Below are 12,532 nucleotides of genomic sequence, written 5' to 3'. Positions count from 1 at the left end.
CCCCTCCAATCATCCATCCATATTCAGCAGTTCTCTCCCCTCTGCCCTGCCCTCCTGTCCAGCGATCTCTTCTCTCTCCCCCTGCCCTCTTGTCCAGCGATCTCTTCTCTCTCCCCAATGCCCTCTTATCAAGCGATCTCTTCTCTCTCCCCCCTGCCCTCTTGTCCATCAATCTCTTGTCCAGCAATCCCTTCTCTCTCCCCCTGCCCTCTTGTCCAGCAAACTCTTCTCTCTCCCCCCTGCCCTGCCCTCTTGTCCAGCAATCTCTTCTTTCTCCCCCCCTCCGAGATCCAAGGCCTGCCCCCCTCCGAGATCCAAGGCCTCTCACCTCCCTCCGAGATCCAAGGCCCCTCTACTACTGCTTATCATTTCTATAGCACTACTAAACTCCCTCCCTCCGAGATCCAAGGCCCCCCTCTCCTTCCGTCCATCCAATCAAATTCCAAGGCCCCCCTCCGTCCCGCCCTCCGAATTGCAAAAGCGATCTTGTTCTTACTTCGTCGGGGGTTGGCGAGAGCAGCATGCAGAAGAGAACGCAGTGAAAAGCGTGCAGGCTCCCGCTTCAGCCTTCCCTCGTTGTCTGTCTCTCAGCTCTGGTCCCGCCCTGAGAGACAGACAACGAGGGAAGGCTGAAACGGGAGCCTGCACGCTTTTCACTGCGTCTGCGTGCTGCTCTCGCCAACCCCCGACAAAGTAAGAACAAGATCGCTTTTGCAATTTGGAGGGAGGGACGGAGGGCGGGCCCTGGGAGTCAGATGGAGGGAGGGAGGGACCTAGGAGTCGGACGGAGGGGCGAGCACCCACGGACTCAGCGCCGGGCCCCCCTGGAGGCCCGGGCTCGGGGGTCCCCCCTGTCCCCCCTCTTGGCGGCCCTGATGGTGCCTAAAATGACCATGCATTAGACAACCCAGCTCATTTTCAAATGTGATCGCCGGCCATCTTCCGGCACAAATCGGGAGATAGCCGGCGATCTCCTGAACCCGGCCAAATCGGTATAATCGAAAGCTGATTTTGGCCGGGTTCAACTGCTTTCCATCGCAGAGCCGGTGAAACATCAAGGGGGCATGTCGGTGGGGTAGTGAAGGCAGGACAGGGACAGGACGGGGCGTGCTTACAAAATGGCCGGCTTCGCCCAATAATGAAAACAAAAAAGCCAGGTTTATAGAGCATTTCGCCGGCTGTACTTGGTCCTTTTTTTTTCATGACCAAGCTTCAAAAAGGAGCACCAACTCACCAAATGACCACCGGAGGGAATCGGGGATGACCTCCCCTTACTCCTCCAGTGGTTGAGTGCCCTTTATAGAATAGCACTTAGTGCCAATCTTTTCTGGTGCCAATTTTTCAGCGACATTTAAAGACTTCCCCCCCTAAGTGCAGCTACACTTCTTGCAACCACATTGTATATACACTCTAAGGAATATGTTCATGCGTCAACTGCACAGAACATGCAGGGCATGCCCCCAACAGTTACTGCACAGCCTCTGCACGTAATACATGCTGAGTTTTGCCGTTAAGGTGCATTGGGCCCAATTCTATACATGGCACCTAAAATTAATGCACGCTAGGTAATTATGCCTGAGCATATTCTAAATACCGCACATAAATGTACACGTGGTATTTAGAATACACTTAGGTGTAGTTAATGCAACCGAATCTATGCACATTCATTTATGCACCAAAAAAGCTGGTGTAAATCCCTGTGCGTAGGTTTATGCACATTGGCCCATATTTTATAATATCGCGCATAGATTTTGGAATGCCCATAAAATGCCCATTTCCATGCCCTATAACCATGTCCCTTTTTGCCTGCACACATGAGAATTTAGGCGCATTACATTATAGAATATGCTTAGCAATGTACATGTGTAAATTCTAATTTTTGCCAATTATTGCTCATTATTGCTTGTTAAGAGCTGTTAACAATACTTAGCTTGTTAAAACAATTAATCTACACACGTAGTTATAAAATACACCCAGATTTACACACAGAATTGTGCGTAACTCTAGGCGTGCTATATAGAATCCAGAAGTTTAAGTGCAAAAACTTAACACACTTTAGTAAAACAAAACAACCCCTTATAACCTATAGTTTCACAGATGTTTGAGGAACCACATCTAAATTGAAGCTATGAATGTACACTTGCTTGACTTAATTTAACAAAGTTCAGATAATAATCAAAGATATATTACATTTCAAAGTATGTAAACGATTTCAATAATCAAATGGTGCTGGAATAAAATGTCTGTTGTTGCAATTGGAACTGTGGAATGAGTTCTTACAGCTCAAGTGAATTGCTTCTTCATCAAGATTTGACATATTCAAGCTACCCAAGTTATTTCAACAAGATAAGTGAAAAGGGGAATGATCAGTTAATATTTTGTGAAAAAAAATCTGAAAGCGATTGCACAGACTAACTATGCATTTTTTTTTACTTCCAGGGACATCAAACCTGATAATATTCTGCTGGATGAACATGGTAAGTTGCAACATTTGTAAAATTATTTTTGCCAAATTGTTAAAATATTTGCAAGTCATCTTCTTACATTCATGGAGAATTGTGGGTTTACTTCTTGCTGTTTGTAAAATTTGAATAACATGAGGAAATCTCAGTAGTTTAAGTATAATTGGTCTAGGGAATTGTTTTTTCAGGTCTTGTTTTGACGGGACCCTATGTGCCCTTTCAGTTTCTAATGGCTTCTGAAAATGTATACCCAACATTTTTGGAATAGAACTCATTAGAAAAGATATCATGTCTGAACCTTCTGCAAATTCAGGAACACCAATTATACGTATATTATTACATCTCTTATGATTTGCCTTGTCTTCCACTTCAAGTTTTAGATTTTCCAGCTTCATTATGGTTTGGCGTGTTTCTTGATGAATAGAGTCATGCACATTAACTCATTCCTCTAATAATTCTAAGCAAGCATTAAATTGCTTAAATTGTATTGCCATAACGCTAATGTTATTCTTAACATCATTTGTCGTTTCAAGATTTTGTTGTATTAAATTATGTCACAAGCATATATGTGGTGACCAAATTATAGTGACTTCTGCTCTCTCAAATGCACTTATTTTTCTCAGTTTTTTTAATTTTTTTGTTCTTTATTTGTTGGATGAAAAAGCCTCTGTATGTCCTCGGTCATAGATATTCTACTTGTGACCCGCTGGACTCCAATTCATCAATGGCTAAAACCCTCCATTTTTATTCTTATCTATAATTCATTCATTGTCCTTGTAACACTTGTCTTTATTTCACCATCCGACGGGGTCTCGTTTTGCCTCCTATAGTTATGTGATATTCTGCTCTTTTTTAGAAAAAAGGATATAAACCAGGTCCTTCCTTGAAAAAGCCTAGGAGGTGAAACGGGACCCTGTCGGATGGTGAAATAAAGATGTGTTATATGCTATAAGGATAATGAATGAATTATAGATAATAAAAATGGAGATTTATAGCCAGTGATGAATTGGAGTCTAGCGGGTCACAAGAAGAGTATCTATGACCGAGGACATACAGAGCCTTTTTCCTCCAACAAATAAAGAACAAAAACATTTAAAAATTGAGAAAAATAAGTGCATTTGAGAAAGCAGAAGTCACTATAATTTGGTCACCACATATATGCTTGTGAAGTAATTCATTGTGTTTTGAGTGGTGAAGTTCATGAGAGTTTAAAGTATTAAATTATGTAGCAGTTTTATATCTTCTGCCATTTGAGAGTAGTGCTCTGGGCTTGATGAGTTTTTGGTCTTTTCTGGCGATGGAGGGTCATGTTTCAATCTCTTACTGAAGGATTGTGAAGAGTGACTGGAATCAAACTTCAGCATTTTAGATGACATGATATTAAAGGTAGTTGCGACAAAAAATAGTGTTATACGAGGATGTACAGACTGTGTATTAAGGTTAATATGCCATGCTGACAGGAGCTACTCACTCATGTGTCCATCCCTGAGCATAGTCACATGATCCAGTACTTATTGCTTCTTTTATTTTTAAGACTAGTGACAACGGAAGAACACAATAATCTCTTCTCACTCTCAAAGGGTGAATAGTGGACTTCAACTTAATATGCATTTTTTTCTTTTTATACAAGATTACATTACTTTCTGGTCTTAATATTAGGCAGACTGTAGCTGCATTTAGCACTTTGACTATTGACTCTATTAAAGCACATCTCTCTCCTCTGGACTGGATCAGGGTGGCAGCCTTGGGAATTAGGCATGAGTATAATGATGGTAAATTTCACAGCTGAAGCATTAAAAAAAATCAAAACTGGGCATGTTGATTAACCAAAGCATTCATATGAGCTGTTCAATACCCCACCCCCTCTGCTGTGTTTGTGTAAAAGTATGTGCATCGTTGAACAACCTGCAAATTCACCTGCAAGCAGACTAAGTAATCATCAATCAAAAAGCCTGTTTCCCCTGGTAAAATGGTTTCACTAGCAGAAAACACCCTTAATTATTTCTTTCCTATATTTTCATACCAATTTGTGTCTTCATTTTGATTTGTTGGTTTCTTTTCATGCACTGATAACATTGGATCAATATAAGAATTAAATACAGTTATTATACTTGGGGGCCCTTTTACAAAGGTGCATAAGGGCCAACATGTATCCAGTGTGTGCCAAATCAGTATTACCACCAGGATACCACGTGCCCCAGGCGGTAATTCTGAATTTGGCACATGCCGAAAATACGTGGTAAAAAATATTTTCTACCGCATGGCACTTACCCAGTGGCATGTGGGCATGTGCTGCACGCTTACCACCTGGGTAGCATGTGAGACCTTACCACTAAGTCAATGGGTGGCAGTAAGTTCTCAAGCTGAAAATGGATGCGTGCTGGTTTTTATTTTGCCGGTCCATTTTCTGGCCCCTTAAAAAAGGCCCTTTTTCCAGGACGTGGTAAAAACTGGCCCAGCACATGCCCAAAAGACGTGCTCTCACTGCCATAGGCCACTTGCTGCGGCTTAGTAAAAGGGCTCCCTAGACTTTTAAGATGACTGTCGTCCCTTATTCAGATGTCATTCATTTTGATTAAGGGTTAACAAGGGCTCTCAAAAAATATGCAAGAGTGTCCCAGCCTCTTGCTAAATATCCATGCTTCCCAACAAGGCCTTCAAAAGTTCTGGGTCAGTTTATGTTGTTATCACTGAGGGGTCCTTTTACTAAACTGTGGCAAAAAGGGCCCTGTGTTAGTGGCGGGGGCTGTTTTTGCCACACGCTGAGGCCTTTTTTATTGCAGCGGGTAATAAGGCCAAAAAAAAAACCAGACATGGCCATGCGGGGGGGGGGGGGGGGGGGGGGGGGGGAGAACACTCACTGAGTTGGTAGTAAGAACTCCCACGAGTAGCATGCAGCACTGCCCGATTACCACTGGGTTAGCATCTAGCTTCTTACTGATTGAAATGGAAATGTCTCAGGTGATCGCAACCTCTGTATTCTTTTCTGTTATTTTGTGTAGTAAAAGCACAACTTCCAGTGGATGAGTTGTGGCACCTTATTGTGCCTTTTTGTATATGGCATTTCAGGCATCAGCATCTCACAGCCAGCCAGTAACCATTTCAACTGACCTGGACTGCAGCTATCAATCTATCACCTTCAGTTTTAAATTCACCTCTTCTTAACCATTGATAGTAGCCTGGTATATACAATCTGAGGGGTTGATTATGGTAGATAGGACCCTCTGACTCTACTGCAAACCTTTGAGCATTGGCCCCTGAGGGACTTATTTCTCTTTCACGTCTTGAAATGCACAGTCTCAGCATACACTAATTCTTACAAATGACCTTGTGAGCATGATTTTCCTGTTTTTTACATCCAGTTTTTCAATATCTTTGAGGCCAGTGTTCAATTCCAAAGCTGTAGGAGAGTGCAGTAATTGCTAGCTAGTTAATGGCTTCTATCTTATTTCACGTTAAGGCAATTTTCAATATCATATTTTCATCTCTTGATTTTTTCCGTCAGTAATTTATGTTCAATCATGCTTTTTCTTCTCCTAGATGTTTATATAGACCTTCTTCCTGTACAATTTATTTTATATCACAATCATTAACCAGAGAAATGTTTTCAGTCTATTCAATTTACATCTAAGGAAGGTTGCTTTAGCACATTTGTCCAGGGCAAAGGTTATTCTGATTTCATCCAAAAAGTCTTTTACTTCATGAAGGGGTCCTTTCACTAAGGTGCACCGAAAAGTGGCCTGCGCTGGTGTAGACATATGTATTGGGCGCGTGCAGGTCCATTTCTCTGCGCACCTGCAAAAAAGGCCTTTTTGTTTTTTGCCGAAAATGGACGTGTGGCAAAATGAAAATTGACGCGCATCCATTTTGGGCCTGAGACCTTACCGCCAGCCATACACTTTGTGGTAAGGTCTCGCGCGTTAACTGGCAGTAATCTTCAGCAAGCGTGCCAACTACTACCCGGTTAGCGCCACATGCTGGAAATTTTCTGGCGTGCGTAGTGGGCACTCATAAAAAATGAAATTAATGCCCAGGCCATGCAGTAGCCAGGCAGTAGTTCTGAATTGGCAGCTTAGTAACAGGGCCCTGAAGTTGAGTCATTCACAAACAATAAATGTGCTGTTACCTGTGGTTCATTACTTTTTTTAATGAAATTTCAATTTATATGCATTACAACACATGCACAAATAGAAATAAGAATAAACAAAGCAGAAAATATTTATTTATTTATGGTTCATTTGTATCCCACATTTTCCCACTCATGCAGGCACAATGTGGCTTACAGAAAGTTGAGAAAATTCACAATGTAAAAAAATATTGCAAAGAGTACAAAGAATAGACAGGGGGAACAATAGCTAATAATGGGAAACTAAGCAGGGTGAGGATCATGAAGGGTGCATCAATCAGCAGAGTAAATAGGGGAGTAAGTTTTAACAAAAAAGTAAGTCTTCAGCAACTTCTTGAAGAGGATGTGGTTCGCTTGCATTTTGAGGTGCTGGGGGAGAGCATTCCAGTATTTAGGGCCCCAGTAGCGGAAAGAAGAGGTGAAAATCTTCTTATACTTCACACCCTTACAGTTTGGGAAGTGTAGATGGAGATAAGACCGTGCTGCAGGATTGGCATTCCTGAGTGGAAGGTCGATCAAGCCCATAGATGATTTTGTGGGTTAAGGAGCAGAGCTTAAAAGTAATACGCTCCTGTACAATGGAGTTTGAAGCACAGGGGCTCGGCATGTGCAAAACGTTGTTCTCCCAGAATCAGTCTTGCGGCAGTGTTCTGAACTGTTTGGAACTTTTTCAGCAAAGAGACCTTGCAGCCCGCATAAATTCCACTGCAATAATCCAGGTGGGAGAGGACTAGCCAATGCACAAGTGTACGGAACAGATCTCTGGTAAGGAAATATCTTATATGCCGGAGCCTCCACATAGCATTAAACATTCTTCTGGAGACCAAGTGCACATGATTATCCAACAAGTCTATAATTATTAGTCCACAAATAGCAGATCCAAGATTAGAAATAAAATTAAAGGAAAAATATTCCAGATAAACCAGAAATATTTCAAACAGCATTATGCAAGAGAGTTCAAACTAGCCGGCGAAGGCAGATAACATTCTACTTAACAATGCCATTGTTAGACGAGGAAATTTCCCTAGAAACAAAAAAAATCAATCAGTTGCTTGGGCTATAAAATAAATTAGAAATTGGCAGAACCACAAGTAATAAAACATCTACATAGAAATCTCAAAGAAAATGTTGCTCCTAGAGCCAAGACAAGGCCACAAGGCCAAAAAGTCTTTCCTCCTTTTCTGTTTCTCACTACATAAGTCAGGAAAAACTTGTACTTTAGTGCCCAAGAAAACTGCATCCATTTTCCTGAAGTATGAACATAAAATTAAATTTCTATCACGTTCAAGTGCAAATGTGGCAAAGTTCTTTTTTCAGTCACAAGTTCAAGCGACTTTCTTAAAACTCTGTTAGTTCCATAATCTCATCGGATCGTTCTTCCAAACCTATAGCTCTTGATGACAATTAGAGATAATAAGCCTTAGTTACTGGTAGTAAATTATTACTAGGAAACTCCAAAGCCTTCATTAAATATTCCTGTAACATATCCATTGGGCTTATCACTGGAGACTTAGGAAATTTTAAAAAGCAAATATTCAAAACTCTACTGAAGTTCTTCAAGTACTCAAATTTCTTAATCAAACCAGCTTGCACTGTAGTATAAATTTTAGTTGTAGACTGAAGATCTTTTAATTCCACATCCAATTTATTAACTCGTGAGGTGTGCTGAGATTGAATCACCACCTGTTCTTGAACAAGTGCATTAACTCTGCCCAAATTCTCAGAAACCTTAGCAGAAAATGATGGAAAAGAATATTCCAAGACCCTAATGGCCTCCCTTAATGCTGCAAGGGTACCTGTAGCCATAGGACTCAGTCCAGCTCCAGCTAATACTCCTCTATCTGCTCCTCAGCTAGTTCTTCCAACTGCTTCCAAGAGGGAGGTAGAGAATGCTGCTGGGTTTCCCTTGATGACAGGGAGACACGTATCACCACACATTGCAACTGCCTGCGTGTCTCATGGCAGGAAGGGGAGGGTGATATGTCAAGGAGGAGCTACTCACTCCATGGGGCTCAAGGAAACCCCTTTCTCACTCCTCTCTGATGGAAATGAAGACACCGAACTGAGACACTCCCTCACTGGAGAAACTACATATGACTCCAGTGTCAGCTGGAGCGAGGCAGTCAATGTACCAGAGGCAGGAGAGATTCCTCCAGTCTTAGCCCATCTCTTATTCCCCATAGCACCAGGAGAGATTCCAGTCAACACTTGGAGATAAGAGAGTCACTCCTCCAACGCTGATGCCTGTGGTGCTATCTTGGATCCAGACATGTGGATCATTACTATATTTAGTGTTAAAGCTAAATCCTTAGCCCTAAGAGCTAATGATAGAAATCCATGGATTTAAGTGCCATACAAAACATGAGCAGTGGCAGGGAGAATTCCTAACATATTCCTTGATGGATTTTGATATTAGAAATAGCAAACTGTCCATCTTCATATATCAGACAGAGCATGATTTGCTCAGTTCATAGTGAACTGAATGTACTCAATCAATCCAGGGTTCATTTTATACATTTCAAAGGAATTTAATATCCTGGATTATGGGATGCTATCACAGGTTTTCTTATAGTCAAACCATGCTATACTGTAATTTCTTCCTTTCTTGCCATTGGTCATAATGGTTTTATTCAGTTTTAACTGACCTTTGATTCTATATGCTCCTTATTACCTTTCTGTTCTATTGTCACCATGTTATTGGAATCAATATCATCATATAGTCTATTGACATCTCTTGCTGTGAATAGTTTATAAATTGTAGGCAAACCAGTTATTGGCCTGCAACTTCATAGGGACATTATTTTTGTCTCCTTTTGCAAGGAGAAGCCATTGTAGTGCTAGGACTAGTTGTCTAATAAATTGATAGGGTGGAGGGATGTTAACCATATCAAAAATGGGGCACTGTACCTGAGCAAGTACTTTTCTTGTTTGGCACTACTTTTAACCTGGATTTGTTTTGCTACTTTAGACCATTTCATCCCTTTGATGTTTGCCTTTTCCAAGTTCTGTATGTTGAGTAACTATCCTGCTTCTTGGTCATGCTCTAAATGGTTCTCATATAAGTTTCTCCAAAGTTTCTCTTTCACCTTTGCTGTTGCTGTCTGCCATAGAGGCATTGTGGATTCATAGCAATTCTTTGGATAGTTGCCCTAAACTCAGTCAGGCAGCTAATTGTTCACAGAGTGGCAGCCATAGCTTTTGCTATTGCATCAACCCATCACTGCTGGTCTTTCTCTTATGCATTGATTTTCAACCTTGCCAAGCATGAGGTCTTTCTTTCACGGTCTTGCTGTTCACTTTAGTTGGTGGCATTTTCACTATATTAATGCTTTTCTCAAGTTTCTAGTAGAATTGTTCTGAGTTCTGTCTACATATTTTAATTTGAAATCTCATTTTTTCTGTTGCTGTTTTATGTTTTTTTTAGCATCTGCTGCTATTTTCAATTTATTATTAGAATATATGACTTTAATATCTTCTTTCTGTTAAAGGTCAGCATGTTTCAGCTCGATGTTTTGGTTCTTTATCATTATCTCTGCTGATCCAGATCCTTTGAAATATCCATCTATCAGGGACACCTCTGCATGTAGTGATTTTATTTTCCCTTCAATATATTGTATCTCCTTTTCTTCCAACCCTGTGTCAGTAGGATTCCCTCAGTAATAATTTTCTAACCCCAGAACATATATTAATCTCCATAGAGACTAGGAGATCAACTGCCCACTCTTGAATTTTTTTGTAATTTCTCTCCTTCCTCTACTTCGCACTCCTATTTATTCTCCATTCTCATCCTTCGCTGTCACTGCCTCACCACGCCCTTGCCTTTACAGCATTTCCTTTTCACTTTTTTCCCTACTTTGTCCCATACCATTCTCTCCTTCTTGCCCTCTTCTGTGTAGCACTCATTGTTATGAATACATTGCCATGGGAGCTTCAGGCGGATACGTGTAGCCTTCCAGACTCTTTCAAACAGCTTTCAGCCATGAATGTTACCATTGACTGATAACCTAGATAATGTTGGGCAGTTGGGATTCTTAGGCTGATGTTTGGAATGAAGTGTACTTGTATTGCTGATATTTTATTTATTACTAGTAACGAAGGCCCATTTCAAATCGCAATGAAACGGGCGCTAGCAAGGCTCCCCTCCATCCCTTTGTGTCTCCGTGTGTCGCCGGCCCCCCTGCAGCCTCCGTGCGAATGTGCTGTGACCCTGGCCCTTTTGGCATGCCCCCCAGCATCCGTGACCATTCCGTTCCCCCCGATGTGTGTGTTGCCAGTGCACTCCCTTCCACCCCCACCGATGTCGTCGCTGCCGGCGCTCCCCCCTCTCCGAAGGCCCCCCCACCCCACTGACCTGCCAAAACAGAAGATTTCTGCGTCATGTGAATGCCCCTGCAGTAGGAACCGATAGAGTAACGTGTGCTCCGCCCTCGACGTCATCGCGTTTTGACGCGAGGGCAGAGCAGAGCTACAGTGCAGTACAACGTTGGAGCTGAGAATGTGCTCCGCCCTCAACGTCATAACGTTTGACATGAGGGCGGGGCCTACAGACTGTGATTTTGTGTGGCTTCAGAGCTTCGAACTTACGAACCTGGCTTCAGTGACGTCAGTGCAAATAGAACGTTGAGGGTGAGTTTTATATATATAGATTATATACTGGACATGAAACAAGTCTCATTTTAATTAATTATATAATTCATTTTGAGCACAAATGTTGTAATAAGGCAATCAAGAAATGCATTACAGAAGCAAATATTTCCTTTTAAAAAATCGAGAAGCTGAAGTAAATTATAAACTACCTAAGGATGAAGCATCTTCAATGAGAATAGAGAAAGAAAAGAAGGAAATGTTTTAGTATGCAGTTGAAAATGTATTACACGAAGAAAACTTTATGAGAAGCAACATGAAAAGAAAATCAGTTTTAAAACAAGAACTCGTTCACTCCTGAAGAGAGAAAATTGTCAGTTCTGAGGAATTCATATTCTTTGTTTCAAAGAAAATAAATGTGTTGATAATAGCATTTTTTTGAGTAGAACTCTGGTCTTAACCTTTCTAATTTTCATTGCTGTTAGTTTCCCCTGAAAATGTACAATACTGAAAAATGTTCCTGTTTAATCACTGTTTTTAGGCATGCAAAGGCCCTGGAATACTCTCAGTACACATGAATATCCCAGTCTAAATTTGTATTTATTCTCTTAATGAATATTCCCGCCAGATATCTTTTGCACAGCAGGTTGTTTGTTTCTTGTATGACTGTCTGCCATCAGTAACAACCAATTACTATAACACTGCTTGTTTTTACTGTAGAAATTTGTTAAGCTCTTCTTGTCAATGCTATCCTAGCAAAAATGTATTTATGGAAGATAATTAAAACATAAGCACTAAACAAAAAATAATTTGGACATCCCATTGCAAGTTGAAACATTAAAACAATTCTTTAAAATATCAATTTACCTGTAATTTAGTGTGTTGCTATGGGTCTAATTTTCTAGGTCTAAATATAGTATATATTATAACAAGCCCAGTGTGAGCAGTGGATGGTAGCACTGAAGAAAAAGATCTAGGTGTCATTGTAGATAATATGCTGAAATTTTCTGCCCAGTTTGTGGCGGTGGCCAAAAAAGCAAATAGGATGCTAGGAATTATTAGGAAAGGGATGTTGAATAAGAACAAAAATACTACAATGCCTCTGTATCTCTCCATGGTGTGACCATACCTTGAGCATTGTGCTCAGTTCTGGTCACCATATCTCAAAAAAGATATAGCGGAATTAGAAAAGGTTCAAAGAAGAACGACCAAAATGATAAAGGGGATGGAACTCCTCTCATATGAGGAAAGGCTAAAGAGGTTAGGGCTCTTCAGCTTGAAAAAGAGATGGATAAGGGGAGTTATGATTGAGGTCTACAAAATCCTGAGTAATGTAGAACGAGTAGAAGTAAATCAATTT

The 12,532-nt window shown here is 40.9% G+C and overlaps 1 protein-coding gene across 1 annotated transcript in view; it reads left to right on the top strand.

Annotated features, from left to right (window-relative positions):
* STK32B (serine/threonine kinase 32B) overlaps positions 1 to 12,532 on the top strand; it is a 415,797-nt gene that overhangs the window by 206,484 nt on the left and 196,781 nt on the right. Inside the window, 1 exon segment of the mRNA XM_030192595.1 lies at positions 2,440 to 2,477. Coding sequence (XP_030048455.1) covers positions 2,440 to 2,477 — 38 coding nt within the window.

The sequence above is a fragment of the Microcaecilia unicolor genome, chromosome 2 (genome assembly GCF_901765095.1).
Source record: "Microcaecilia unicolor chromosome 2, aMicUni1.1, whole genome shotgun sequence".
Lineage (NCBI taxonomy): Eukaryota > Metazoa > Chordata > Amphibia > Gymnophiona > Siphonopidae > Microcaecilia > Microcaecilia unicolor.
Note: the sequence above shows the minus strand (reverse complement) of the source record. Positions and strands in the feature narration are given on the sequence as shown.